The 26248-nt window shown below is 60.9% G+C and overlaps 10 protein-coding genes across 11 annotated transcripts; 5 read left to right on the top strand and 5 right to left on the bottom strand.

Annotated features, from left to right (window-relative positions):
* Positions 1–2974: 2974 nt before the first annotated feature.
* LOC137671365 (scale keratin-like) lies at positions 2975–3817 on the bottom strand. The gene is made up of 2 exons (XM_068414869.1): positions 3757–3817; positions 2975–3363 (listed from the first exon to the last, which is right to left on the bottom strand). Exon 2 carries the CDS (start codon positions 3338–3340, stop codon positions 2975–2977), a length of 366 nt encoding a protein of 121 aa, XP_068270970.1. The 5' UTR covers positions 3341–3363; positions 3757–3817.
* Positions 3818–5160: 1343 nt separating this feature from the next.
* LOC137671355 (scale keratin-like) lies at positions 5161–5526 on the top strand. Its single transcript, XM_068414856.1, has one exon. The coding sequence runs from the start codon at positions 5161–5163 to the stop codon at positions 5524–5526; it is 366 nt and encodes a 121-aa protein (XP_068270957.1).
* A 2449-nt stretch (positions 5527–7975) lies between these two features.
* On the bottom strand, positions 7976–8817 carry LOC137671380 (scale keratin-like). Of its 2 annotated transcripts, none has more exons than XM_068414888.1 (2): positions 8755–8817; positions 7976–8362 (listed from the first exon to the last, which is right to left on the bottom strand). In XM_068414888.1, the coding sequence occupies exon 2, from the start codon at positions 8339–8341 to the stop codon at positions 7976–7978; it is 366 nt and encodes a 121-aa protein (XP_068270989.1). In that variant the 5' UTR covers positions 8342–8362; positions 8755–8817. The 2 variants fall into 2 exon arrangements, with proteins under 2 accessions (XP_068270989.1, XP_068270988.1); XM_068414887.1 differs by having other exon boundaries at positions 8747–8815.
* Positions 8818–10025: 1208 nt separating this feature from the next.
* On the top strand, positions 10026–10391 carry LOC137671362 (scale keratin-like). The gene has a single exon (XM_068414867.1). The coding sequence runs from the start codon at positions 10026–10028 to the stop codon at positions 10389–10391; it is 366 nt and encodes a 121-aa protein (XP_068270968.1).
* A 2442-nt stretch (positions 10392–12833) lies between these two features.
* Positions 12834–13676, bottom strand: LOC137671374 (scale keratin-like). The gene is made up of 2 exons (XM_068414880.1): positions 13611–13676; positions 12834–13220 (listed from the first exon to the last, which is right to left on the bottom strand). The coding sequence occupies exon 2, from the start codon at positions 13197–13199 to the stop codon at positions 12834–12836; it is 366 nt and encodes a 121-aa protein (XP_068270981.1). The 5' UTR covers positions 13200–13220; positions 13611–13676.
* A 1206-nt stretch (positions 13677–14882) lies between these two features.
* On the top strand, positions 14883–15248 carry LOC137671418 (scale keratin-like). The gene has a single exon (XM_068414979.1). It carries the CDS (start codon positions 14883–14885, stop codon positions 15246–15248), a length of 366 nt encoding a protein of 121 aa, XP_068271080.1.
* A 2449-nt stretch (positions 15249–17697) lies between these two features.
* On the bottom strand, positions 17698–18529 carry LOC137671411 (scale keratin-like). Its single transcript, XM_068414959.1, has 2 exons — positions 18469–18529; positions 17698–18086 (listed from the first exon to the last, which is right to left on the bottom strand). The coding sequence occupies exon 2, from the start codon at positions 18061–18063 to the stop codon at positions 17698–17700; it is 366 nt and encodes a 121-aa protein (XP_068271060.1). The 5' UTR covers positions 18064–18086; positions 18469–18529.
* A 1341-nt stretch (positions 18530–19870) lies between these two features.
* LOC137671376 (scale keratin-like) lies at positions 19871–20236 on the top strand. Its single transcript, XM_068414882.1, has one exon. The coding sequence runs from the start codon at positions 19871–19873 to the stop codon at positions 20234–20236; it is 366 nt and encodes a 121-aa protein (XP_068270983.1).
* Positions 20237–22648: 2412 nt separating this feature from the next.
* LOC137671468 (scale keratin-like) lies at positions 22649–23015 on the bottom strand. Its single transcript, XM_068415067.1, is given in 2 exon segments — positions 22649–22894; positions 22896–23015. Coding segments are annotated over 2 exon segments (366 nt in total).
* A 1685-nt stretch (positions 23016–24700) lies between these two features.
* Positions 24701–25066, top strand: LOC137671358 (scale keratin-like). The gene has a single exon (XM_068414863.1). The coding sequence runs from the start codon at positions 24701–24703 to the stop codon at positions 25064–25066; it is 366 nt and encodes a 121-aa protein (XP_068270964.1).
* Positions 25067–26248: the final 1182 nt, after the last annotated feature.

Raw genomic sequence — 26248 nt, 5'->3', positions numbered from 1 at the left:
CAGACAGAGCGCAGCTTATCCTAGGACTACCCAGGAATTTGGCTTTTCCATCCCTAACTTAAATAGACCTCATTGACCTAAGATGGATTTCAAGTGGTCGTGAACACCAGCTGAGAACATACAATACATATGACAATTCCCCAACAGCTTTCCATGGAGAGGAACAGTCTTTTGAGGGGCAACCCAATCCTTTTGAGGGGTAACACAAGTCCTTTTGTTTTGCTAAAAGAGTTTAAGTGGCAATTGAAATTCAGCTTTAAAGGGGCCCATAGTTCTGCTGACAGTGATTTGAGCTAGGAAGTCAAAGAAATCAGCATCCAGAAATGTATGAAGTCCCATTGCTGCTCTTGATCCACAAAAACAGGCACAATTTTGAGGAAAAATCAAAGCAGCAGATGAAGGTTTTTGTTAGATTTTGTGGGAATTAACTCTTATCAAGTATGTTCTGGGGCTTCTTGAGAAAAAAGTGCTTTGTAATGGTTTTACAAACATTCATTAGACAGTGATGAACCCAGGCAGTGTTGTGTTAATGTATGAAAATGTGTGAGTGATTTAGATGCTTCAGCGTTACACAATCACATTTGCTTTAATGTGCAGGAAACAAGGTGGTGCCACCAGTACTTTAATGACATAATGATTTGTGCCATTGGAAGTCATGGGTTGATATTAATGTAGCTCTTCTTTTCTTCCATTTAAAAAAAAAGTCCTTTCAATATTCTTGATCAAATCCTTTGTTAGTGTGTCACATTTGCTGTACGTCAGGTGAAAGTGTCATTACTTTTAACTATACTTAAATTTCTCTATACGTTTGTGATTGTTTACCATTTTCCTGTGCTTTTTCAGAGGACAGTCAGTATCTTTTATTCCAGCTCTTAGCTTTTTACCCATGTCCAAGGCATTTTACAGTCCCTTCTCTCTGCCATCCCTGAGAAGCCCCCCAGAGCTGAAATATCTGGTCTTAAGTCCTGCAATGCCTAAAGTGAGTGTTTCTTGTGATACAGCTTCATCTCCATATTTTCCGTTTCTCTTTAGGCGATAAAGGAATTGTGTTTAGATTTCTGGGTGGTTTTTTGTTTGTTTGTGGTTCTTTGTTGTCTGTTTGTTTGTTTTTTTCCTGACACAACGTTGCAATTTGGGAGAAGTTGTGGCTGGGGAGGTAAGTGGAAACACCAGCTGGCTAAAGTGACTGTTTCCCCAACAAAAACTGACCTGCATTTATTGCAGGGGAAGACAAAAAAAAACCCTCTCCAGGCACAGAAAACGAATTACTGCAACGCAGATCTCCCAGCTTGGGGCTGACTTCCTTGCCGAGATTTACATTTTACCGCAAAGGCTGCAAGACAGAGCAAGTTGTGCCTCCTCACTCTATCTCACGGCAACAAACTCTCTCCACATCAAAGTCCTCTATTTCCTCTCTCCACTGGCTCGCATTACTTTGTATTTAATAACATTGTGATTTAAATACTCTCTGAATTACAAAATGTCTTTGGGGAGTTCCCGTGGGAAAAAAAGTGCTTATTGCAGATTTTCTCCAGTCTCCCGGGAGCAAAGGCTATCAAAGCACTTTAGAAACACTGACTAATGATTTATGCATGTTGTTTTGTTGTTATAATGGGACTTGCATGTCCCAGTGGTGAGTAACAGCACCAGTCTGAACAGGGACACCCTGTCAGTCCCCTGGTTCGTAGCCCAGGGGCTGGCCAGCTCTGTCCCTGCCCTCCCCTGTCCCTGCCCTCCTTTCCCTTTTGTGTCATCCCTGGTCCAGATGATCCAGATCATCTCCCGTCCCAGAGCCTTACAGCTGTCTGCAGTAGGAGCCTGGGGAACTGAGATAAAAACTTCCTCTTCTTGCCAGTGTCTCTCTAGAACTTCAAGCAGCCAGAAAGGGAAAAGTTGAAAAGCTGGATGTTAAAGACAGGAGATTAAGAGAGTTGAAAGGTGATATTTTCAAAATCAGTCATAATTTCTGCATTTTAAATGAGAGACAGGAGTATTTCGCTGGTCTGGAGATCTATTACTGTCTTAAGGTACCCCTTAAAACTAAGGAATTGTGACAAAACTTATCATAGGAGAGAATTTAGAATGTATTATCATGGAAGATAAAGTGATGTTTTAATACCATAATAGTAACAGCATCAACCAGAGAAAATTCATTATGTATTTTTAAATATATTGATAATCATATGATAATGAAGATCAACTAAGAAGAACAGAAAGAAGAAAAACCATATGGGAGTAAGGTGCAGGAGATGATTTTTGAAGATAAAGAAAATCTTTAAGAGAAAGAAAATATGTACAGGATGGAAACAGATATTTTAAATCTTTAACTTTGTGTTCTCCCCACTAAATGTGTACTAAATTGGCCATGAATGAAAATTACTGCCGAAAATAATCAATAGTAGAAAATATATAAAAAGAGGGAATGCACCACATCATTGGAATGAAACAGGGGACATGGACTGTGGCAGTGGAGCAGAACATGATCTGCATTATGACCGCATATAAAGTACAGGTGAATCCTTAACAATGTTTAGAATAAAAAAAGGTTAAAAAAAACACTAAATATTTGATGCATAAAAGATTTATTGGGAAAACCAAGCTGAATACATCAGACAATATACAAAACAAAGCACAGGAAGAAAAGAGGAACAACAAGAAATGAAAAAAATGAAGCTAAAACATCCTACTCTTGCAAAAGATTAAACCACTGCTAAATAAATACAATATTTTATATGAGGTTCAAGACACGAACAATAAAGATAATTAGAGAGTGAAAGGAACTGAAAATCAAATATATAAAAAATTTACAAGAGAGCACATTAGCGAAGTGATCTGTGACACTGGAGTGAATGTAAAGATTAACAACAGCAAAATAAAAGCTTTATAGAGAAGATAAATGGTTGCAACATTTGGGATCACGAGCTACTTCGAAGTTTCTCCATTCCTGACAGAAAAGACGGCTCTAGGGCTGGGTCTAGCAGGGCCCGCAGGTGTCCCAGAACTTCCTGCTGTAGCGGGGCAGGACGCAAGGGCTGCAGGCGGGAGAAGCGTAGGGTCTGCCAAAGGTGCAGAGGCCCCCCGAGCCCTGCGTGGCCCCGGCACCGTAGAGGCCCCCCAGCCCCAGGGAGCCCCCAAAGGCGGGTGCTCCGGAGGAGCCCACCACGGCTTGCTGGGGGAAGGAGCTGAGGATGGGGCCGGGGAAGGTGACGACGACGGGGGGCGGCTGGATGAAGGCTGACGAGTCGGGGCACTGGCGGGCGCACAGCTCGTTGCAGCTCTCAGCGATGGGCTGTGGGACGGCCACGCCGGTTTTGGGTGGGCACAGGTCGTAGCAAGACATCTTGGGATGAGAGAGAGATGAGCCTGAAACACATGGCCACATGGAGAGGTGTCATGAGTGAGGAGGAGATCCCCGGCTGAGCAGTGCCCTGTTTCCAGGGCTGCCCTGGAGCTGGAGGGACCAGAGCCACCGCCTTGTCCCCACTGCCCACCGCTCGCCCTTCGCCCAGACAGCCCCCCTCAGTGCCCTGCTCTCCGCACACACAGAGGGCACACAAGCCATCCCCCGTAGCCCGTGAAGGGTCTGGCTCCACGTGTCGCGGCCACAGGGCTCCTTCCTCCTCCCACCATGGCTCAGCCCACCCTGGCCAGCCACGGCTGCTGCCAGTATGCCCACTGCCTGCAGAGCTCTCCTGGCCACAGAGCCCCACGCCGGGACCTGCCACAGGAGGCAGAGACACACTGGCACCCACCTACCCTTTTCCTGAGCAGAGCGAGGCAGGAGCAGTGGATGCCAGCACTGGCCCAGGGCAGAGCTTTTATGCTAGACCGGCGAGCATGGGGAGGAACTGGCCACACACGGGGGCCACGTGGCCAGCAGCGCCTGAGCCCCTGCCTCCTCCCTGCGTGGCACAGGGCTCTTTTGCTGACGCTGGTTCCTCACCAGCCCCAAACCGCTCTATCAGCCCCTGCAATTACCCCTCTCGGACACTTGCCAGCTGCCACCTCATGGGCCAAATTAGCCCCACTGGCTTCTCATTATCGCGCTGTATAAGAGGGCACGCGGCGTGACAAAGGCTGACTGCAAGCGCCCTGCGTGCCATAGCTCTTGGCCAAGGGCTGCGTCTCAGGGCAGCCCCATGCCTTCTTTGCAAAGCCACAGGGCAGCCCAGGGTCCTGGTGTGGCCAAGAAGGTGCCTTGCAAAGGCCTCCCGCGTGCCAGCGACCGCATGACGTACGCCGTGTGGCTGTTATCTGCAGAGGCGCAAGGTTACGACATGCCAAATCAAAGGCACTCCTCTGGGCACTGCCTGCTCAGCACCATGCATCACTCGCCAGCCCGACGGAGCTGGCCTCCATCTGCCTGCAGGCATTGGTCATCGACCTCTGCAAGTCAGGGGCAAAAAGACACCTCATGCTCTTCCCCGAAGTACATGGTGTGAGGAGCACAGACGCCACATGGTTCCCCATGGCACAGTTTCATGCCAGCCCTGCCCCAGCCCCACCGTCCCCTCACACGTGTCCCGGGAGACCCATGGCTGGGGGCCGGTGCTGGGCAGGGGCTGCCCTCAGGGTGCTGTGGAGCTGGGAGCCCCCACTGAAGGCCCAGTGGCAGCAGCCCCTGGCTGGGCTGACCCCGCTGGCGCTCGGCGGACGCTCTCCTCCCAGCAGAGCCTGGCTGCGGGCTCAGGACAGAGCTGGCTTCCCGGGGCACAGCACAAGGCAGGCAGAGAGGGGTGGCACAAGCACGGCCCGATCCTGCTGCGCACAGCCCCCAGCAGGGACATGCCTGCTGTCCTCTAGGCCACGCAGCAGCGAGGGGAGGAGAGCTGGGAAGCGGCGTGTGCTGGTGTGGCAAGGGGATGCTGAGTCAGGGAGGGGCAGGAGCTGGGCAGCGCTGGCGTGGGCGGCACGAGGGAGTGCTGCCTCTGCACATTGGCCCACGTGGTGCTGAGCAATGGCGGGGCCGCTATAAAAGCTCTGCCTCTGCCACGCTCTCCCTACCACTGCTCTGGCCGCCTTCTCCTCGGGGAACAGGGTAAGTCTGGGAGAGCGTCTCCTTCTGGCCCCCTGCTCTGCCCCTCTGCCTTGAGCGCTCCCCTCACCTTCTCTCTTGCAATCTCTGGCCTCTTGCAGAGCACCGTCCCATCCCACACAAAGATGTCTTGCTACGACCTGTGCCCACCCAAAACCAGCGTGGCCGTCCCACAGCCCATCGCTGAGAGCTGCAACGAGCTGTGCGCCCGCCAGTGCCCCGACTCGTCGGCCTTCATCCAGCCGCCCCCCGTCGTCGTCACCTTCCCCGGCCCCATCCTCAGCTCCTTCCCCCAGCAAGCTGTGGTGGGCTCCTCCGGAGCACCCGCCTTTGGGGGCTCCCTGGGGCTGGGGGGCCTCTACGGTGCCGGGGCCACGCAGGGCTCGGGGGGCCTCTGCACCTTTGGCAGACCCTACGCTTCTCCCGCCTGCAGCCCTTGCGTCCTGCCCCGCTACAGCAGGAAGTTCTGGGACACCTGCGGGCCCTGCTAGACCCAGCCCAGCCCCATGTGCTGCCCCCAGTAACGCCAATGCTGCCATGACCACCCAGGCAGGGCTGAGCTGGTGGGCATGGGGCACCGAGCAGTGCTGAGCAGCCCCAGCCAACGCCTGAGCAGCTGCAAGTGCCGCACAGCCTGGGCCCTTCCCTGCCCTCTTCTCCCGATCTCCTCCCCTCCCCTCTCCTCCCAGCTGTCACACGGGGCAGGACATGGACCCGAAAGGCTCTGTGAGGCTGCAGGACCAAGCCCTTGGGATCTGGAACATTGCACCAAGGGTCATCGGGAGCAAGAAGTGATGCTCTGCAGAAGATCCCTCTGCCTTCCCCAACATGGGGCAACCAGCCTCTCAGGACCTTGCCCACCATCTCTCTGACAGTGTCTCTCCTGCCCCTCTGGGCTCAATAAACTTTTCCTGCATCCAACTCATGTCTCTGTTCCTCCTTCTCCCAACCCCGGGGAGTGGGAGGGCAGCAGCTGTGGGAGGGCAAATGTTGTTCCTGAGGTGCCCAGGTGAGGTGAGGGTGGGCGGTGTTGGGAGGGGGAGGATGCAGGCAGCAGGCAGGGGAGAGACAGCCTTTGGGTGGGCTTGTAGGAGCTGGGGCAAGGGCAGAGGACAGGGAGCAGGACGGGAACAGGACAGGTGCTGGCACCGCTCCTTTGCCTCCCTTCTCAGCCCGGGAGCGGCTCCAGCCCCGCCAGGTCCTGCTGCTCTGCAGAAGCACGGCAGCATCTCCGGGCATTTGCACAGAGGAGGCTGGATGAGAGCCAGGGTTAAACCCCACATGTGGGAAATGGGCGTCGATTGCTGGAGAGCAGCTTGTCAGGGAAGGCCCTTGTCAGGAAAGGTGCTGGGGGACCCCAGGGTGAGCGTGAGACGGCAACATGTCCTGGGTCAAAGGCGGCCAGCCTTGACCTGGGCTGTGTGAGGGCACACGGAGAGAGGGGATCCTTGTCCTCCACTCAGCACTGGAGAGGCCACTCCTGCGGTGCTGGGACCAGTGCTGGGCTCCCCAGCACAGCAGAGACATGGGGCTACTGCAGAGAGTCCAGCAAAGGGCCACACGCAGATGCTGAAGGCACAGGGCACGTGTCTCTGTGGGCAACGCCTGAGAGAGCCTGGGACTGTTCGTCCTGGTGCAGAGGAGGCTCAGGGGCTCTCATCGATGCGCACACGTGCCTGAAGGGAAGACGACAAGAAGACGGAGCCCGTCTGGTTTTACAGGTGTCCAGTGGCAGGACAAGAGGCAACGAGCAGCAGCTGAAACACAGGAGGCTCCACCTCAGCATCCCACACCACTTTCTCACTGTGAGGGTGAGCGAGCACTGGCACAGGTTGCCCTGGGAGGTTGTGGACTCTCCGTCCTTAGAGATGTGCAAAAGCCATCTGCACGTGGTGGGTGTGGGCAGTCGGCGCTGGGTGACCCTGCTTGAGGCAGCAGCACGACAAGATGCTCTGCAAAGGCTCCTGCCCCAGGAATCAGGCTGTGATTTCTGTGAGTTTGTGTCTGTGGCTGAGAACGGAGGAGCACCGAGTGTGCTGGTGTGTGTTGGGGGTGGGAAGGGGAAGGGGAAGAGGAAGAGAAATGTAAAGGAGAAGAGAGAAGGAGTGAGGAAAGTGGAAGAGGAAGAAGAGGACAAAGGGAAGGGGAAGTGGAGTAGAACTGGAAAGGAAAGGGGAAGGTGAAGAAGGAGAAGGAGATGAAAAGGAGGGGAAAAGGGACAGGAAAGAGGAAGGGGAATGGGAAGCCTCCCCTTTGATTTCTCTCCCTATGCAGGGTCTTTAGCAGAGCCGTGGTGGTACAAAGGGGCTGGAGCCGGGGCAGCCGTTGCCCTGGCTGGCTCCAAGCGCCTGGGCCAGACCCCCACATGCCCAGGGAGGCTGGAGGTCTGCAAACACTCCCGGACTCATATCCTGAATGCAGAGGAGCCGCTTACCTTCCCGCTGGGCCCTTGGAGCTCAGCCATGGGAGCGTGTGTGGGCAGAGCTGCCAGGGCTCTGGGGTGTCCCCAAAGGCAGCTGAGCCGGGCTCTGCTGGGGCCGACACACTGGCCTGGCCCGGCTGGTGGTGGCCATGTGCAGGGTGAGGGAGCCCTGGAGCCCACGCTGGGCCTTGAAAGGAAAAACGGAGAGGCAGGTGTTGGATGCAGGTTTGTTTTATTGCAGTGCAGGAAAGCACCCACGGGACAAAGACACAGGAGGCAGAGGCAGGCAGGTTGTCTCCATGGGCTTCAAGAGAGGCCTTCCTTCAGGCTTCTGCTGGGTGGTGGCTGTTGCAGAGACAAGCAAGTGCCCTGTGGGATGATGGTGGAGTCGTGCATCTGGGCCCGAGCAGGAGCAAGGAGGAGGAGAAGGGGAATGGAGAGAGGGGAAGGAGAGGAGAAAGGAGAGGAGGTGTGAGGAGGAGGTGGCCCAGGGTCTCTGTGGCCTTTTGGAGCTGGGTCTAGCAGGGCCCGCAGGTGTCCCAGAGCTTCCTGCTGTAGCGGGGCAGGACGCAAGGGTTGCAGGCGGGAGAAGCATAGGGTCTGCCAAAGGTGCAGAGGCCCCCCGAGCCCTGCGTGGCCCCGGCACCGTAGAGGCCCCCCAGCCCCAGGGAGCCCCCAAAGGCGGGTGCTCCGGAGGAGCCCACCACGGCTTGCTGGGGGAAGGAGCTGAGGATGGGGCCGGGGAAGGTGACGACGACGGGGGGCGGCTGGATGAAGGCCGACGAGTCGGGGCACTGGCGGGCGCACAGCTCGTTGCAGCTCTCAGCGATGGGCTGTGGGACGGCCACGCTGGTTTTGGGTGGGCACAGGTCGTAGCAAGACATCTTGGGATGAGAGAGATGAGCCTGAAACACATGGCCACATGGAGAGGTGTCATGAGTGAGGAGGAGATCCCTGGCTGAGCAGTGCCCTGTTCCCAGGGCTGCCCTGGATCTGGAGGGACCAGAGCCACTGCCTTGTCCCCACTGCCCACCGCTCACCTTTGCCCAGCCAGCCCCCCTCAGTGCCCTGCTCTCCGCACACACAGAGGGCACACAAGCCCTCCCCGGTAGCCCTTGCAGGGTCTGGCTCCGCGTGTCCCGGCCACAGGGCTCCTTCCTCCTCCAGCCACGCCTCAGCCCACCCTGGCAGCCCAAGCCTACTGCCAGCACGCCCGCTGCCTGCAGAGCTCTCCTGGCCACAGAGCCCCATGCCTGGCCCTGCCACGAGAGGCAGAGACCCGCTGGCACCCACCTACCCTTTTCCTGAGCAGAGCGAGGCAGGAGCAGAGGATGCCAGCAATGGCCCAGGGCAGAGCTTTTATGCTGGGCCGGCGAGTGCGGGGAGGAGCTTGCCACACTGGGGGCACGTGGCCAGCAGCGCCTGAGCCCCTGCCTCCTCCCTGTGTGGCACAGGGCTCTTTTGCTGACACCGGTTCCTTGCCAGCCCCAACCCGCTCTATCAGCCCCTGCAATTACCCCTCTTGGACACTTGCCAGCTGCCACCTCATGGGCCAAATTAGCCCCACTGGCTTCTCATTATCGTGCTGTGTAAGAGGGCACGCAGCGTGACAAAGGCTGACTGCAAGCGCCCTGCGTGCCATAGCTCTTGGCCAAGGGCTGTGTCTCGGGGTGGCCCCATGCCTTCTTTGCAGAGACACAGGGCAGCCCAGGGTCCTGGCGTGGCCAAGAAGGTGCCTTGCAAAGGCCTCCCGCGTGTCAGCACCCGCATGACGTACGCCGTGTGGCTGTTATCTGCAGAGGCGTGAGGTTACGACATGCCAAATCAAAGGCACTCCTCTGGGCACTGCCTGCTCAGCACCATGCATCACTCGCCAGCCCGACGGAGCCGGCCTCCATCCGCCTGCAGGCATTGGTCATCGACCTCTGCAAGTCTGGGGCAGAAAGACCCTCGTGCTCTTCCCTGATGTACATGGTGCGAGGAGCACAGACCCCACCTGGGCCCCCAAGACACAGCTTTGTGCCAGCACTGCCCCAGCCCCACCATCCCCTCACATGTGTCCCAGGAGCCCCATGGCAGAGCCTGGCTGCGGGCTCAGGACAGAGCTGGGTTCCCAGGGCAGAGCACAAGGCAGGCAGCGAGGGGCGGCACAAGCATGGCCCGATCCTGCCGCGCACAGCCCCCAGCAGGGACATGCCTGCTGTCCTCTAGGCCAAGCAGCAGCGAGGGGAGGAGAGCTGGGAAGCGGCGTGTGCTGGTGTGGCGAGGGGATGCTGAGTCAGGGAGGGGCAGGAGCTGGGCAGCGCTGGCGTGGGCGGCACGAGGGAGTGCTGCCTCTGCACATTGGCCCACGTGGTGCTGAGCAATGGCAGGGCCGCTATAAAAGCTCTGCCTCTGCCACGCTCTCCCTACCACTGCTCTGGCCGCCTTCTTCTCGGGGAACAGGGTAAGTCTGCGAGTGCTTCTCCTCCTGGCCCCCTGCTCTACCCCTCCGCCTCAGGCGCTCCCCTCATCTTCTCTCTTGCAATCTCTGGCCTCTTGCAGAGCACCGTCCCATCCCACGCAAAGATGTCTTGCTACGACCTGTGCCCACCCAAAACCAGCGTGGCCGTCCCACAGCCCATCGCTGAGAGCTGCAACGAGCTGTGTGCCCGCCAGTGCCCCGACTCGTCGGCCTTCATCCAGCCGCCCCCCGTCGTCGTCACCTTCCCCGGCCCCATTCTCAGCTCCTTCCCCCAGCAAGCCGTGGTGGGCTCCTCTGGAGCACCCGCCTTTGGGGGCTCCCTGGGGCTGGGGGGCCTCTACGGTGCCGGGGCCACGCAGGGCTCGGGGGGCCTCTGCACCTTTGGCAGACCCTACGCTTCTCCCGCCTGCAGCCCTTGCGTCCTGCCCCGCTACAGCAAGAAGCTCTGGGACACCTGCGGGCCCTGCTAGACCCAGCCCAGACCCATGTGCTGCCCCCAGCCCCAACGCCAATGCTGCCACCACCACCCAGGCAGGGCTGAGCTGGCGGGCACGGGGCACCGAGCAGTGCTGAGCAGCCCCAGCCAACCCCTGAGCAGCTGCCAGTGCCGCACAGCCTGGGCCCTTCCCTGCCCTCTTCTCCCAATCTCCTCCCCTCCCCTCTCCTCCCAGCTGTCACACGGGGCAGGACATGGACCCGAAAGGCTCTGTGAGGCTGCAGGACCAAGCCCTCAGGATCTGGAATGCTGCACCAAGGGACATCGGCAGCGAGAAGTGATGCTCTGCAGAAGATCCCTCTGCCTTCCCCAACATGGGGCAACCAGCCTCTCAGGACCTTGCCCACCATCTCTCTGACAGTGTCTCTCCTGCCCCTCTGGGCTCAATAAACTTTTCCTGTATCCAACTCATGTCTCTGTTCCTCCTTCTCCCAACCCCGGGGAGTGGGTGGGCAGCAGCTGTGGGAGGGCAAATGCTGTTCCTGAGGTGCCCAGGTGAGGTGAGGGTGGGCGGTGTTGGGAGGGGGAGGATGCAGGAAGCAGACAGGGGAGAGAGAGCCTTTGGGAGGGCTTGCAGGAGCTGGGGCAAGGGCGGAGGAGAGGGAGCAGGACAGGCGCTGGCACCGCTCCTTTGCCTCCCTTCTCAGACTGGGAGTGGCTCCAGCCCCGCCAGGTCCTGCTGCTCTGCAGAAGCACGGCAGCATCTCCGGGCATCTGCACAGAGGAGGCTGGATGAGAGCCAGGGTTAAACCCCACATGTGGGAAATGGGCGTCGATTGCTGGAGAGCAGCTTGTCAGGGAAGGCCCTTGTCAGGAAAGGTGCTGGGGGACCCCAGGGTGAGCGTGAGCCGGCAACGTGTCCTGGGGCAAAGGCAGCCAGCCTTGTCCTGTGCTGCGTGCGGGTACGTGGAGGGAGGGGATCCTTGCCCTCCACTCAGCACTGGAGAGGCCACTCCTGCAGTGCTGGGACCAGTGCTGGGCTCCCCAGCACAGCAGAGACATGGGGCTACTGCAGAGAGTCCAGCAAAGGGCCACACGCAGATGCTGAAGGCACAGGGCACGTGTCTCTGTGGGCCACGCCTGAGAGAGCCTGGGACTGTTCGTCCTGGTGCAGAGGAGGCTCAGGGGCTCTCATCGATGCGCACACGTGCCTGAAGGGAAGGTGACAAGAAGACGGAGCCAGGCTGTTTTTACAGGTGTCCAGTGCCAGGACACGAGGCAACGAGCAGCAGCTGAAACACAGGAGGCTCCACCTCAGCATCCCACACCACTTTCTCACTGTGAGGGTGAGCGAGCACTGGCACAGGTTGCCCTGGGATGTTGTGGACTCTCCGTCCTTAGAGATGTACTAAAGCCATCTGGACATGGTAGGACTGGACAGCCGGCACTGGGTGACCCTGCTTGAGGCAGCAGCACGACAAGATGCCCTGCAAAGGCTCTTGCCCCAGGAATCAGGCTGTGATTTCTGTGAGCTTCTGTCTGTGGCAGAGAATGGAGGAGCACCGAGTGTGCTGGTGTGTGCTGGGGGTGAGAAGGGGAAGGGGAGGAGGAAGAGAAAGATAAAGGAGAAGAGAGGAGTGAGGAAAGTGGAAGAGGAAGAAGAGGACAAAGGGAAGGGGAAGTCAGAGTAGAAATGGAAAGGAAAGGGCAAGGTGAAGAAGGAGAAGGAGAGGAAAAGGGGGGGGAAAAGGGATAGGGAAGAGGAAGGGGAATGGGAAGCCTCCCCTTTGATTTCTCTCCCTATGCAGGGTCTTTAGCAGAGCCGTGGAGGCACAAAGGGGCTGGAGCCGGGGCAGCCGTTGCCCTGGCTGGCTCCAAGCGCCTGGGCCAGCCCCGCTCATGCCCAGGGAGGCTGGAGGTCTGCAACCCCCTCCAGGCTCATGTCCTGAATGCAGAGGAGCCGCCTCCCTTCCCGCTGGGCCCTTAGAGCTCAGCCATGGGAGCGTGTGTGGGCAGAGCTGCCAGGGCTGTGGGGTGTCCCCAAAGGCAGCTCAGTTGGGCTCTGCTGGGGCTGACACACTGGCCTGGCCCGGCTGGCATGGTGGCCATGGGCAGGGTGAGGGAGCCCAGGAGCCCACGCTGGGCCTTGAAAGGAAAAACGGAGAGGCAGGTGTTGGATGCAGGTTTGTTTTATTGCAGTGCAGGAAAGCACCCACGGGACAAAGACACAGGAGGCAGAGGCAGGCAGGTTGTCCCCGCGGGCTTCAAGAGAGGCCTTCCTTCAGGCTTCTGCTGGGTGGTGGCTGTTGCAGAGACAAGCAAGTGCCCTGTGGGATGATGGTGGAGTCGTGCATCTGGGCCCGGGCAGGAGCAAGGAGGAGGAGAAGGGGAATGGAGAGAGGGGAAGGAGAGGAGAAAGGAGAGGAGGTGTGAGGAGGAGGTGGCCCAGGGTCTCTGTGGCCTTTCAGGTCTGGGTCTAGCAGGGCCCGCAGGTGTCCCAGAGCTTCCTGCTGTAGCGGGGCAGGACGCAAGGGCTGCAGGCAGGAGAAGCGTAGGGTCTGCCAAAGGTGCAGAGGCCCCCCGAGCCCTGCGTGGCCCCGGCACCGTAGAGGCCCCCCAGCCCCAGGGAGCCCCCAAAGGCGGGTGCTCCGGAGGAGCCCACCACGGCTTGCTGGGGGAAGGAGCTGAGGATGGGGCCGGGGAAGGTGACGACGACGGGGGGCGGCTGGATGAAGGCCGACGAGTCGGGGCACTGGCGGGCGCACAGCTCGTTGCAGCTCTCAGCGATGGGCTGTGGGACGGCCACGCTGGTTTTGGGTGGGCACAGGTCGTAGCAAGACATCTTGGGATGAGAGAGATGAGCCTGAAACACATGGTCCAAAGATGGGTGTCATGAGTGAGGAGGAGATCCCTGGCTGAGCAGTGCCCTGTTTCCAGGGCTGCCCTGGATCTGGAGGGACCAGAGCCACTGCCTTGTCCCCACTGCCCACCGCTCACCTTTGCCCAGCCAGCTCCCCTCAGTGCCCTGCTCTCTGCACACGCAGAGGGCACACAAGCCCTCCCCAGTAGCCCGTCAGGGTCTCACTCCACGTGTCGCGGCCACAGGGCTCCTTCCTCCTCCCACCATGGCTCAGCCCACCCAGGCCACCCAAGGCTGCTGCCAGCACGCCCGCTGCCCGCAGAGCTCTCCTGGCCACGAAGCCCCACGCTGAGCCCTGCCACGGGAGGCAGAGACCCGCTGGCATCCACCTACCCTTTTCCTGAGCAGAGCGAGGCAGGAGCAGTGGATGTCAGCACTGGCCCAGGGCACCGCTTTTATGCTGGACCGGCGAGTGCGGGGAGGAACTTGCCACACTGGGGGCACGTGGCCAGTGGCACCTGAACCCCTGCCTCCTCCCTGCGTGGCACAGGGCTCTTTTGCTGACACCGGTTCCTCACCAGCCCCAAACCGCTCTATCAGCCCCTGCAATTACCCCTCTCGGACACTTGCCAGCTGCCACCTCATGGGCCAAATCAGCCCCACTGACTTCTCATTATCGCGCTGTGTAAGAGGGCACGCGGCGTGACAAAGGCTGACTGCAAGCGCCCTGCGTGCCATAGCTCTTGGCCAAGGGCTGGGTTTCGGGGCGGCCCCATGCCTTCTTTGCAGAGACACAGGGCAGCCCAGGGTCCTGGCGTGGCCAAGAAGGTGCCTTGCAAAGGCCTCCCGTGTGCCAGCACCCGCATGACGTACGCCGTGTGGCTGTTATCTGCAGAGGCGCGAGGTTACGACATGCCAAATCAAAGGCACTCCTCTGGGCATTGCCTGCTCAGCACCATGCATCACTCGCCAGCCCGACGGAGCTGACCTCCATCCGCCTGCAGGCATTGGTCATCGACCTCTGCAAGTCTGGGGGAAAAAGCCTCCTCATGTTCTTCCCCGAAGTACATGGTGAGAGGAGCACAGACCCCACCTAGTGCCCCAAGACACAGCTTTGTGCCAGCCCTGCCCCAGCCCCACCGTCCCCTCACATGTGTCCCGGGAGCCCCATGGCAGAGCCTGGCTGCGGGCTCAGGACAGAGCTGGGTTCCCGGGGCAGAGCACAAGGCAGGCAGCGAGGGGCAGCACAAGCATGGCCCGATCCTGCCGCGCACAGCCCCCAGCAGGGACATGCCTGCTGTCCTCTAGGCCACGCAGCAGCGAGGGGAGGAAAGCTGGGAAGCGGCGTGTGCTGGTGTGGCGAGGGGATGCTGAGTCAGGGAGGGGCAGGAGCTGGGCAGCGCTGGCGTGGGCGGCACGAGGGAGTGCTGCCTCTGCACATTGGCCCACGTGGTGCTGAGCAATGGCGGGGCCGCTATAAAAGCTCTGCCTCTGCCACGCTCTCCCTACCACTGCTCTGGCCGCCTTCTCCTCGGGGAACAGGGTAAGTCTGCAAGCGCTTCTCCTCTTAGCCCGCTGCTCTGCCCCTTCACCTCGGGCGCTCCCCTCACCTTCTCTCTTGCAATCTCTGGCCTCTTGCAGAGCACCGTCCCATCCCACACAAAGATGTCTTGCTACGACCTGTGCCCACCCAAAACCAGCGTGGCCGTCCCACAGCCCATCGCTGAGAGCTGCAACGAGCTGTGTGCCCGCCAGTGCCCCGACTCGTCGGCCTTCATCCAGCCGCCCCCCGTCGTCGTCACCTTCCCCGGCCCCATCCTCAGCTCCTTCCCCCAGCAAGCCGTGGTGGGCTCCTCCGGAGCACCCGCCTTTGGGGGCTCCCTGGGGCTGGGGGGCCTCTACGGTGCCGGGGCCACGCAGGGCTCGGGGGGCATCTGCACCTTTGGCAGACCCTACGCTTCTCCCGCCTGCAGCCCTTGCGTCCTGCCCCGCTACAGCAAGAAGCTCTGGGACACCTGCGGGCCCTGCTAGACCCAGCCCAGCCCCACGCGCTGCCCCCAGCCCTAACGCCACCGCCTCCACCACCACCCAGGCAGGGCTGAGCTGGCGGGCATGGGGCATCGAGCAGTGCTGAGCTGCCCCAGCCTCACACAAAGCCTGGGCAGCTGCCAGTGCCGCACAGCCTGGGCCCTTCCCTGCCCTCTTCTCCTACTCTCCTCCCCTCCCCTCTCCTCCCAGCTGTCGCACGGGGCAGGACATGGACCCGAAAGGCTCTGTGAGGCTGCAGGACCAAGCCCTCAGGATCTGGAACGCTGCACCAAGGAGCACTGGGAGCAAGAAGTGATGCTCTGCAGAAGATCCCTCTGCCTCCCCTAACATGGGGCAACCAGCCTCTCAGGACCTTGCCCACCATCTCTCTGTTACAGTGTCTCTCCTGCCCATCTTGGCACAATAAACTTTTCCTGCATCCAAGTCATGTCTCCATTTCCTCCTTCTCCCAACCCCGGGGAGTGGGTGGGCATCAGCTGTGGGAGGGCAAATGTTGTTCCTGAGATGCCCAGGTGAGGTGAGGGTGGACGGTGTTGGGAGAGGGAGGATGCAGGCAGCAGACAGGGGAGAGAGAGCCTTTGAGTGGGCTTGTAGGAGCTGGGGCAAGGGCAGAGGACAGGGAGCAGAACAGGCGCTGGCACCGCTCCTTTGCCTCCCTTCTCAGCCCGGGAGCGACTCCAGCCCTGCCAGGTCCTGCTGCTCTGCAGAAGCACGGCAGCATCTCCGGGCATCTGCACAGAGGAGGCTGGATGAGAGCCAGGGTTAAACCCCACATGTGGGAAATGGGCGTCGATTGCTGGAGAGCAGCTTGTCAGGGAAGGCCCTTGTCAGGAAAGGTGCTGAGGGACCCCAGGGAGAGCGTGAGCCGGCAACGTGTCCTGGGGCAAAGGCGGCCAGCCTTGTCCTGGGCTATGTGTGGGCACGTGGAGGGAGGGGATCCTTGCCCTCCACTCAGCACTGGAGAGGCCACTCCTGCGGTGCTGGGACCAGTGCTGGGCTCCCCAGCACAGCAGAGACGTGGGGCTACTGCAGAGAGTCCAGCAAAGGGCCACACACAGATGCTGAAGGCACAGGGCACGTGTCTGCTGTGGGCCACGCCTGAGAGAGCCTGGGACTGTTCGTCCTGGTGCAGAGGAGGCTCAGGGGCTCTCATCGATGTGCACACGTGCCTGAAGGGAAGGTGACAAGAAGACGGAGCCAGGCTGTTTTTACAGGTGTCCAGTGCCAGGACACGAGGCAACGAGCAGCAGCTGAAACACAGGAGGCTCCACCTCAGCATCCCACAGCACTTTCTCACTGTGAGGGTGAGCGAGCACTGGCACAGGTTGCCCTGGGATGTTGTGGACTCTCCGTCCTTAGAGATGTACTAAAGCCATCTGGACATGGTAGGACTGGACAGCCGGCACTGGGTGACCCTGCTTGAGGCAGCAGCACGACAAGATGCCCTGCAAAGGCTCTTGCCCCAGGAATCAGGCTGTGATTTCTGTGAGCTTCTGTCTGTGGCAGAGAATGGAGGAGCACCGAGTGTGCTGGTGTGTGCTGGGGGTGGGAAGGGGAAGGGGAGGAGGAAGAGAAAGATAAAGGAGAAGAGAGGAGTGAGGAAAGTGGAAGAGGAAGAAGAGGACAAAGGGAAGGGGAAGTCAGAGTAGAAATGGAAAGGAAAGGGCAAGGTGAAGAAGGAGAAGGAGAGGAAAAGGGGTGGAAAAGGGATAGGGAAGAGGAAGGGGAATGGGAAGCCTCCCCTTTGATTTCTCTCCCTATGCAGGGTCTTTAGCAGAGCCGTGGAGGCACAAAGGGGCTGGAGCCGGGGCAGCCGTTGCCCTGGCTGGCTCCAAGACCCTGGGCCAGCCCTGCTCATGCCCAGGGAGGCTGGAGGTCTGCAAACACTCCCGGGCTCATGTCCTGAACGCAGAGGAGCCGCCTCCCTTCCCGCTGGGCCCTTAGAGCTCAGCCATGGGAGCGTGTGTGGGCAGAGCTGCCAGGGCTGTGGGGTGTCCCCAAAGGCAGCTCAGTTGGGCTCTGCTGGGGCTGACACACTGGCCTGGCCCGGCTGGTGGTGGCCATGTGCAGGGTGAGGGAGCCCTGGAGCCCACGCTGGGCCTTGAAAGGAAACATGGAGAGGCAGGTGTTGGATGCAGGTTTGTTTTATTGCAGTGCAGGAAAGCACCCACGGGACAAAGACACAGGAGGCAGAGGCAGGCAGGTTGTCCCCGCGGGCTTCAAGAGAGGCCTTCCTTCAGGCTTCTGCTGGGTGGTGGCTGTTGCAGAGACAAGCAAGTGCCCTGTGGGATGATGGTGGAGTCGTGCATCTGGGCCCGGGCAGGAGCAAGGAGGAGGAGAGGGGGCATAGAGAGAGGGGAAGGAGAGGAGAAAGGAGAGGAGGCGTGAGGAGGAGGTGGCCCAGGGTCTCTGTGGCCTTTCAGGTCTGGGTCTAGCAGGGCCCGCAGGTGTCCCAGAACTTCTTGCTGTAGCGGGGCAGGACGCAAGGGCTGCAGGCGGGAGAAGCGTAGGGTCTGCCAAAGGTGCAGAGGCCCCCCGAGCCCTGCGTGGCCCCGGCACCGTAGAGGCCCCCCAGCCCCAGGGAGCCCCCAAAGGCGGGTGCTCCGGAGGAGCCCACCACGGCTTGCTGGGGGAAGGAGCTGAGGATGGGGCCGGGGAAGGTGACGACGACGGGGGGCGGCTGGATGAAGGCCGACGAGTCGGGGCACTGGCGGGCGCACAGCTCGTTGCAGCTCTCAGCGATGGGCTGTGGGACGGCCACGCTGGTTTTGGGTGGGCACAGGTCGTAGCAAGACATCTTGGGATGAGAGAGAGATGAGCCTGAAACACATGGCCACATGGAGAGGTGTCATGAGTGAGGAGGAGATCCCAGGCTGAGCAGTGCCCTGTTTCCAGGGCTGCCCTGGATCTGGAGGGACCAGAGCCACTGCCTTGTCCCCACTGCCCACTGCTTGCCCTTCACCCAGCCAGCCCCCCGCAGTGCCCTGCTCTCCGCACACACAAGCCCTCCCCAGTAGCCCGCGCAGGGCCTGGCTCCGCGTGTCCCGGCCACAGGGCTCCTTCCTCCTCCCACCACGCCTCAGCCCACCCTGGCAGCCCAAGCCTGCTGCCAGCACGCCCGCTGCCCGCAGAGCTCTCCTGGCCACACGGCCCCATGCCTGGCCCTGGCACGGGAGGCAGAGACCCGCTGGCACCCACCTACCCTTTTCCTGAGCAGAGCGAGGCAGGAGCAGAGGATGCCAGCACTGGCCCAGGGCAGAGCTTTTATGCTGGGCCGGCGAGTGCGGGGAGGAGCTGGCCACACTGGGGGCACGTGGCCAGTGGCACCTGAACCCCTGCCTCCTCCCTGCGTGGCACAGGGCTCTTTTGCTGACACCGGTTCCTCACCAGCCCCAAACCTCTCTATCAGCCCCTGCAATTACCCCTCTCGGACACTTGCCAGCTGCCACCTCATGGGCCAAATTAGCCCCACTGGCTTCTCATTATCGCGCTGTGTAAGAGGGCACGCGGCGTGACAAAGGCTGACTGCAAGCGCCCTGCGTGCCATAGCTCTTGGCCAAGGGCTGTGTCTCGGGGCGGTCCCATGCCTTCTTTGCAGAGACACAGGGAAGCCCAGGGTCCTGGCGTGGCCAAGAAGGTACCTTGCAAAGGCCTCCCGTGTGCCAGCACCCGCATGACGTACGCCTTGTGGCTGTTATCTGCAGAGGCGCGAGGTTACGACATGCCAAATCAAAGGCACTGCTCTGGGCACTGCCTGCTCAGCACCATGCATCACTCGCCAGCCCGACGGAGCTGGCCTCCATCCGCCTGCAGGCATTGGTCATCGACCTCTGCAAGTCTGGGGGAAAAAGAACCCTCATGCTCTTCTCCGAAGTACATGGTGAGAGGAACACAGACCCCACCTGGGCCCATAGAGCACAGCTTCGTGCCAGCCCTACCGCAGCCCCACCATCCCCTCACATGTGTCCCGGGAGCTCCATGGCTGTGGGCCGGTGCTGGGCAGGGACTGCCCTTGGGGTGCTGTGGAGCTGGGAGCCCCCGCTGAAGGCCCAGTGGCAGCAGCCCCTGGCTGGGCTGGCCCTGCTGGCACTCAGCAGCCACTGTCCTCCCTGCAGAGCCTGGCTGTGGGCTCAGGACAGAGCTGGCTTCCCGGGGCAGAGCACAAGGCAGGCAGCGAGGGGCGGCACAAGCACGGCCCGATCCTGCCGCGCACAGCCCCCAGCACGGAGACGCCTGCTGTCCTCTAGGCCACGCAGCAGCGAAGGGAGGAGAGCTGGGAAGCGGCGTGTGCTGGTGTGGCGAGGGGATGCTGAGTCAGGGAGGGGCAGGAGCTGGGCAGCGCTGGCGTGGGCGGCACGAGGGAGTGCTGCCTCTGCACATTGGCCCACGTGGTGCTGAGCAATGGCGGGGCTGCTATAAAAGCTCTGCCTCTGCCACGCTCTCCTTACCACTGCTCTGGCCGCCTTCTCCTCGGGGAACAGGGTAAGTCTGCGAGCGCTTCTCCTCCTTGCCCCCTGCTCTACCCCTCTGCCTCAGGCGCTCCCCTCACCTTCTCTCTTGCAATCTCTGGCCTCTTGCAGAGCACCGTCCCATCCCAAGCAAAGATGTCTTGCTACGACCTGTGCCCACCCAAAACCGGCGTGGCCGTCCCACAGCCCATCGCTGAGAGCTGCAACGATCTGTGCGCCCGCCAGTGCCCCGACTCGTCGGCCTTCATCCAGCCGCCCCCCGTCGTCGTCACCTTCCCCGGCCCCATCCTCAGCTCCTTCCCCCAGCAAGCCGTGGTGGGCTCCTCCGGAGCACCCGCCTTTGGGGGCTCCCTGGGGCTGGGGGGCCTCTACGGTGCCGGGGCCACGCAGGGCTCGGGGGGCCTCTGCACCTTTGGCAGACCCTACGCTTCTCCCGCCTGCAACCCTTGCGTCCTGCCCCGCTACAGCAAGAAGCTCTGGGACACCTGCGGGCCCTGCTAGACCCAGCCCAGCCCCACACGCTGCCCCCAACTCCAACGCCAACACTGCCACCACCACCCAGGCAGGGCTGAGCTGGCGGGCATGGGGCACCGAGCAGTGCTGAGCAGCCCCAAACAATGCCTGGGCAGCTGCCAGTGCCGCACACCCTGGGCCCTTCCCTGCCCTCTTCTCCCGCTCTCCTCCCCTCCCCTCTCCTCCCAGCTGTCACACAGGGCAGAACATGGACCCGAAAGGCTCTGTGAGGCTGCAGGACCAAGCCCTTGGTATCTGGAATTCTGCACCAAGGGGCATCTGGAGGGAGAAGTGATGCTCTGCAGAAGATCCTTCTGCCTTCCCCAGTACGGGGCAACCATCCTCTCCGGGCCTTGCCCACCATCTCTCTGTTACAGTGTCTCTCCTGCCCCTCTGGGCACAATAAACATTTCCTGCATCCAACTCATGTCTCTGTTCCTCCTTGTCCCAAGTCAGGAAGACCCTGGGAGTGGGTGAGCAGCAGCTGTGGGAGGGCAAATGCTGTTCCTGAGATGCCCAGGTGAGGTGAGGGTGGGCAGTTTTGGGAGAGGGAGGATGCAGGCAGCAGGCAGGGGAGAGAGAGCCTTTGGGAGGGCTTGTAGGAGCTGGGGCAAGGGCGGAGGACAGGGAGCAGGACAGGTGCTGGCACTGCTCCTTTGCCTCCCTTCTCAGCCCAGGAGCGGCTCCAGCCCCGCCAGGTCCTGCTGCTCTGCAGAAGCACGGCAGCATCTCCGGGCATCTGCACAGAGGAGGCTGGATGAGAGCCAGGGTTAAACCCCACATGTGGGAAATGGCCGTCGATTGCTGGAGAGCAGCTTGTCAGGGAAGGCCCTTGTCAGGAAAGGTGCTGAGGGACCCCAGGGTGAGCGTGAGGCGGCAACGTGCCCTGGGGCAAAGGCGGCCAGCCTTGTCCTGGGCTGCGTGTGGGCATGTGGAGGGAGGGGATCCTTGTCCTCCACTCAGCACTGGAGAGGCCACTCCTGAGGTGCTGGGACCAGTGCTGGGCTCCGCAGCACAGCAGAGACATGGGGCTACTGCAGAGAGTCCAGCAAAGGGCCACACGCAGATGCTGAAGGCACAGGGCACGTGTCTGCTGTGGGCAACGCCTGAGAGAGCCTGGGACTGTTCGTCCTGGTGCAGAGGAGGCTCAGGGGCTCTCATCGATGCGCACACGTGCCTGAAGGGAAGGCGACAAGAAGACAGAGCCAGGCTGTTTTTACAGGTGTCCAGTGCCAGGACAAGAGGCAATGGGCACCAGCTGAAACACAGGAGGCTCCACCTCAACAGCCCACACCACTTTCTCACTGTGAGGGTGAGCGAGCACTGGCACAGGTTGCCCTGGGAGGTTGTGGACTCTCCGTCCTTAGAGATGTGCAAAAGCCATCTGCACGTGGTGGGTGTGGGCAGCCGGCGCTGGGTGACCCTGCTTGAGGCAGCAGCACGACAAGATGCCCTGCAAAGGCTCCTGCCCCAGGAATCAGGCTGTGATTTCTGTGAGTTTGTGTCTGTGGCTGAGAACGGAGGAGCACCGAGTGTGCTGGTGTGTGCTGGGGGTGAGAAGGGGAAGGGGAAGGAGAAGAGAAAAGTAAAGGAGAAGAGAGAAGGAGTGAGGAAAGTGGAAGAGGAAGAAGAGGACAAAGGGAAGCGGAAGTGGAGTAGAAATGGAAAGGAAAGGGGAAGGTGAAGAAGGAGAAGGAGAGGAAAAGGAGGGGGAAAAGGATAGGAAAGCTGAAGGGGAAGAGGAATGGCTCTGCTAAAAGTCCAAAGGGGCTAAAGCCGGAGCAGCCGTTGCCCTGGCTGTCTTCAAGTCCCTGGGCCAGCCCCGCTCGTGCCCAGGGAGGCTGGAGGTCTGCAAACACTTCTGGGCTCATGTCCTGAACGCAGAGGAGCCGCCTCCCTTCCCGCTGGGCCCTTGGAGATCAGCCATGGGAGCGTGTGTGGGCAGAGCTGCCAGGGCTGTGGGTGTCACCAAAGGAGCTTAGCTGGGCTCTGCTGGGGCTGACACACTGGCCTGGCCCGGCTGGCATGGGCCATGGGCAGGGTGAGGGAGCCCTGGAGCCCACGCTGGGCCTTGAAAGGAAACACGGAGAGGCAGGTGTTGGATGCAGGTTTGTTTTATTGCAGTGCAGGAAAGCACCCACGGGACAAAGACACAGGAGGCAGAGGCAGGCAGGTTGTCCCTGCGGGATTCAAGAGAGGCCTTCTTTCAGGCTTCTGCTGGGTGGTGGCTGTTGCAGAGACAAGCAAGTGCCTGTGGGATGATGGTGGAGTCGTGCATCTGGGCCCGGGCAGAAGCAAGGAGGAGGAGAGGGGGCAGGGAGAGAGGGGAAGGAGAGGAGAAAGGAGAGGAGGTGTGAGGAGGAGGTGGCCCAGGGTCTCTGTGGCCTTTCAGGGCTGGGTCTAGCAGGGCCCACAGGTGTCCCAGAACTTCCTGCTGTAGCGGGGCAGAACACAAGGGCTGCAGGCGGGAGAAGCGTAGGGTCTGCCAAAGGTGCAGAGGCCCCCCGAGCCCTGCGTGGCCCCGGCACCGTAGAGGCCCCCCAGCCCCAGGGAGCCCCCAAAGGCGGGTGCTCCGGAGGAGCCCACCACGGCTTGCTGGGGGAAGGAGCTGAGGATGGGGCCGGGGAAGGTGACGACGACGGGGGGGCGGCTGGATGAAGGCTGACGAGTCGGGGCACTGGCGGGCGCACAGCTCGTTGCAGCTCTCAGCGATGGGCTGTGGGACGGCCACGCTGGTTTTGGGTGGGCACAGGTCGTAGCAAGACATCTTGGGATGAGAGAGATGAGCCTGAAACACATGGCCCAAAGACGGGTGTCATGAGTGAGGAGGAGATCCCCGGCTGAGCAGTGCCCTGTTCTCAGGGCTGCCCTGGAGCTGGAGGAACCTGAGCCCCCGCCTTGTCCCCACTGCCCACCGCTCACCTTTGCCCAGCCAGCCCCCCTCAGTGCCCTGCTCTCTGCACACGCAGAGGGCACACAAGCCCTCCCCAGTAGCCCGCGCAGGGTCTGGCTCCGCGTGTCCCGGCCACAGGGCTCCTTCCTCCTCCCACCACGCCTCAGCCCACCCTGGCAGCCCAAGCCTGCTGCCAGCACGCCCGCTGTCCGCAGAGCTCTCCTGGCCACGAAGCCCCACGCTGAGCCCTGGCACGGGAGGCAGAGACCCACTGGCACCAACCTACCTTTTTCCTGAGCAGAGTGAGGCAGGAGCAGAGGATGCCAGCACTGGCCCAGGACAGAGCTTTTATGCTGGGCCGGCGAGTGCGGGGAGGAGCTGGCCAAACTGGGGGCACGTGGCCCACGGTGGCTGAGTCCCTGCTCCTCCCTGCGTGGCACAGGGCTCTTTTGCTGACGCTGGTTCCTTGCCATCCCCAACCCGCTCTATCAGCCCCTGCAATTACCCCTCTCAGACTCTTGCCAGCTGCCACCTCATGGGTCAAATTAACCCCACTGGCTTCTCATTATAGCTCTGTGTAAGAGGGCACGCAGCGTGACAAAGGCTGACTGCAAGCGCCCTGCATGCCATAGCTCTTGGCCAAGGGCTGTGTCTCGGGGCGGCCCCATGCCTTCTTTGCAAATCCACAGGGAAGCCCAGGATCCTGGCGTGGCCAAGAAGGTGCCTTGCAAAGGTCCCCTGCGCACCAGCGCCTGCATGACGTACGCCGTGTGGCTGTTATCTGCAGAGGCGCGAGGTTACGACATGCCAAATCAAAGGCACTGCTCTGGGCACTGCCTGCTCAGCACCATGCATCACTCGCCAGCCCGACGGAGCTGGCCACAATCCGCCTGCAGGTATTGGTCATTGACCTCTGCAAGTCTGGGGGAAAAAGCCTCCTCATGTTCTTCCCCGAGGTACATGGTGAGAGGAGCACAGACCCCACCTAGTACTCCAAGACACAGCTTTGTGCCAGCACTGCCCCAGCCCCACGGTCCCCTTACACATGTGTCCCGGGAGCCCCATGGCAGAGCCTGGCTGCGGGCTCAGGACAGAGCTGGGTTCCCGGGGCAGAGCACAAGGCAGGCAGTGAGGGACGGCAAAAGCATGGCCCGATCCTGCCGCGCACAGCCCCCAGCAGGGACAGCCCTGCTGTCTTCTAGGCCACGATGCAGCGAGGGGAGGAGAGCTGGGAAGCGGCGTGTGCTGGTGTGGCGAGGGGATGCTGAGTCAGGGAGGGGCAGGAACTGGGCAGCGCTGGCGTGGGCGGCACGAGGGAGTGCTGCCTCTGCACATTGGCCCACGTGGTGCTGAGCAATGGCGGGGCTACTATAAAAGCTCTGCCTCTGCCACACTCTTCCTACCACTGCTCTGGCCGCCTTCTCCTCGGGGAACAGGGTAAGTCTGCGAGCGCTTCTCCTCTTAGCCCGCTGCTCTGCCCCTTCACCTTGGGCACTCCCCTCACCTTCTCTCTTGCAATCTCTGCCCTCTTGCAGAGCACCGTCCCATCCCACGCAAAGATGTCTTGCTACGACCTGTGCCCACCCAAAACGGGCGTGGCCGTCCCACAGCCCATCGCTGAGAGCTGCAACGAGCTGTGCGCCCGCCAGTGCCCCGACTCGTCGGCCTTCATCCAGCCGCCCCCCGTCGTCGTCACCTTCCCCGGCCCCATCCTCAGCTCCTTCCCCCAGCAAGCCGTGGTGGGCTCCTCCGGAGCACCCGCCTTTGGGGGCTCCCTGGGGCTGGGGGGCCTCTACGGTGCTGGGGCCACGCTGGGCTCGGGGGGCCTCTGCACCTTTGGCAGACCCTACGCTTCTCCCGCCTGCAGCCCTTGCGTCCTGCCCCGCTACAGCAGGAAGCTCTGGGACACCTGCGGGCCCTGCTAGACCCAGCTCCAAAAGGTCACAGAGACCCTGGGCCACCTCCTCCTCACACCTCCTCTCCTTTCTCCTCTCCTTCCCCTCTCTCCATGCCCCCTCTCGTCCTCCTTGCTCCTGCTCGTGTCCAGATGCATGACTCCACCATCATCCCACAGGGCACTTGCTTGTCTCTGCAACAGCCACCACCCAGCAGAAGCCTGAAGGAAGGCCTCTCTTGAAGCCCGCGGGGACAACCTGCCTGCCTCTGCCTCCTGTGTCTTTGTCCCGTGGGTGCTTTCCTGCACTGCAATAAAACAAACCTGCATCCAACACCTGCCTCTCCGTTTTTCCTTTCAAGGCCCAGCGTGGGCTCCAGGGCTCCCTCACCCTGCATGTGGCCCCCGCCAGCCGGGCCAGGCCAGTGTGTCGGCCCCAGCAGAGCCCGGCTCAGCTGCCTTTGGGGACACCCACAGCCCTGGCAGCTCTGCCCACACACGCTCCCATGGCTGAGCTCTAAGGGCCCAGCGGGAAGGGAGGCGGTCCCTCTGCGTTCAGGACATGAGCCCGGGAGTGTTTGCAGACCTCCAGCCTCCCTGGGCATGAGCGGGGCTGGCCCAGGCGCTTGGAGCCAGCCAGGGCAACGGCTGCCCCGGCTCCAGCCCCTTTGTGCCCCCACGGCTCTGCTAAAGACCCTGCATAGGGAGAGAAATCAAAGGGGAGGCTTCCCATTCCCCTTCCTCTTCCCTATCCCTTTTCCCCTCCTTTTCCTCTCCTTCTCCTTCTTCACCTTCCCCTTTCCTGTCCATTTCTTCTCCACTTCCGCTTCCCTTTGTCCTCTTCTTCCTCTTCCCCTTTCCTCACTCCTTATGTCTTCTCTTTTACATTTCTCTTCCTCTTCCCCTTCCCCTTCCCACCCCCAGCACACACCAGCACACTCGGTGCTCCTCCGTTCTCTGACAGAGACACAAACTCACAGAAATCACAGCCTGATTCCTGGGGCAGGAGCCTTTGCAGGGCATCTTGTCGTGCTGCTGCCTCAAGCAGGGTCACCCAGCGCCGACTGCCCACACCCACCACGTGCAGATGGCTTTTGCACATCTCTAAGGACGGAGAGTCCACAACCTCCCAGGGCAACCTGTGCCAGTGCTCGGTCACCCTCACAGGGAAAAAGTGGTGTGGGCTGTTGAGGTGGAGCCTCCTGTGTTTCAG

This window comes from Nyctibius grandis, chromosome 17 (genome assembly GCF_013368605.1).
Source record: "Nyctibius grandis isolate bNycGra1 chromosome 17, bNycGra1.pri, whole genome shotgun sequence".
NCBI lineage: Eukaryota > Metazoa > Chordata > Aves > Nyctibiiformes > Nyctibiidae > Nyctibius > Nyctibius grandis.
Note: the sequence above shows the minus strand (reverse complement) of the source record. Positions and strands in the feature narration are given on the sequence as shown.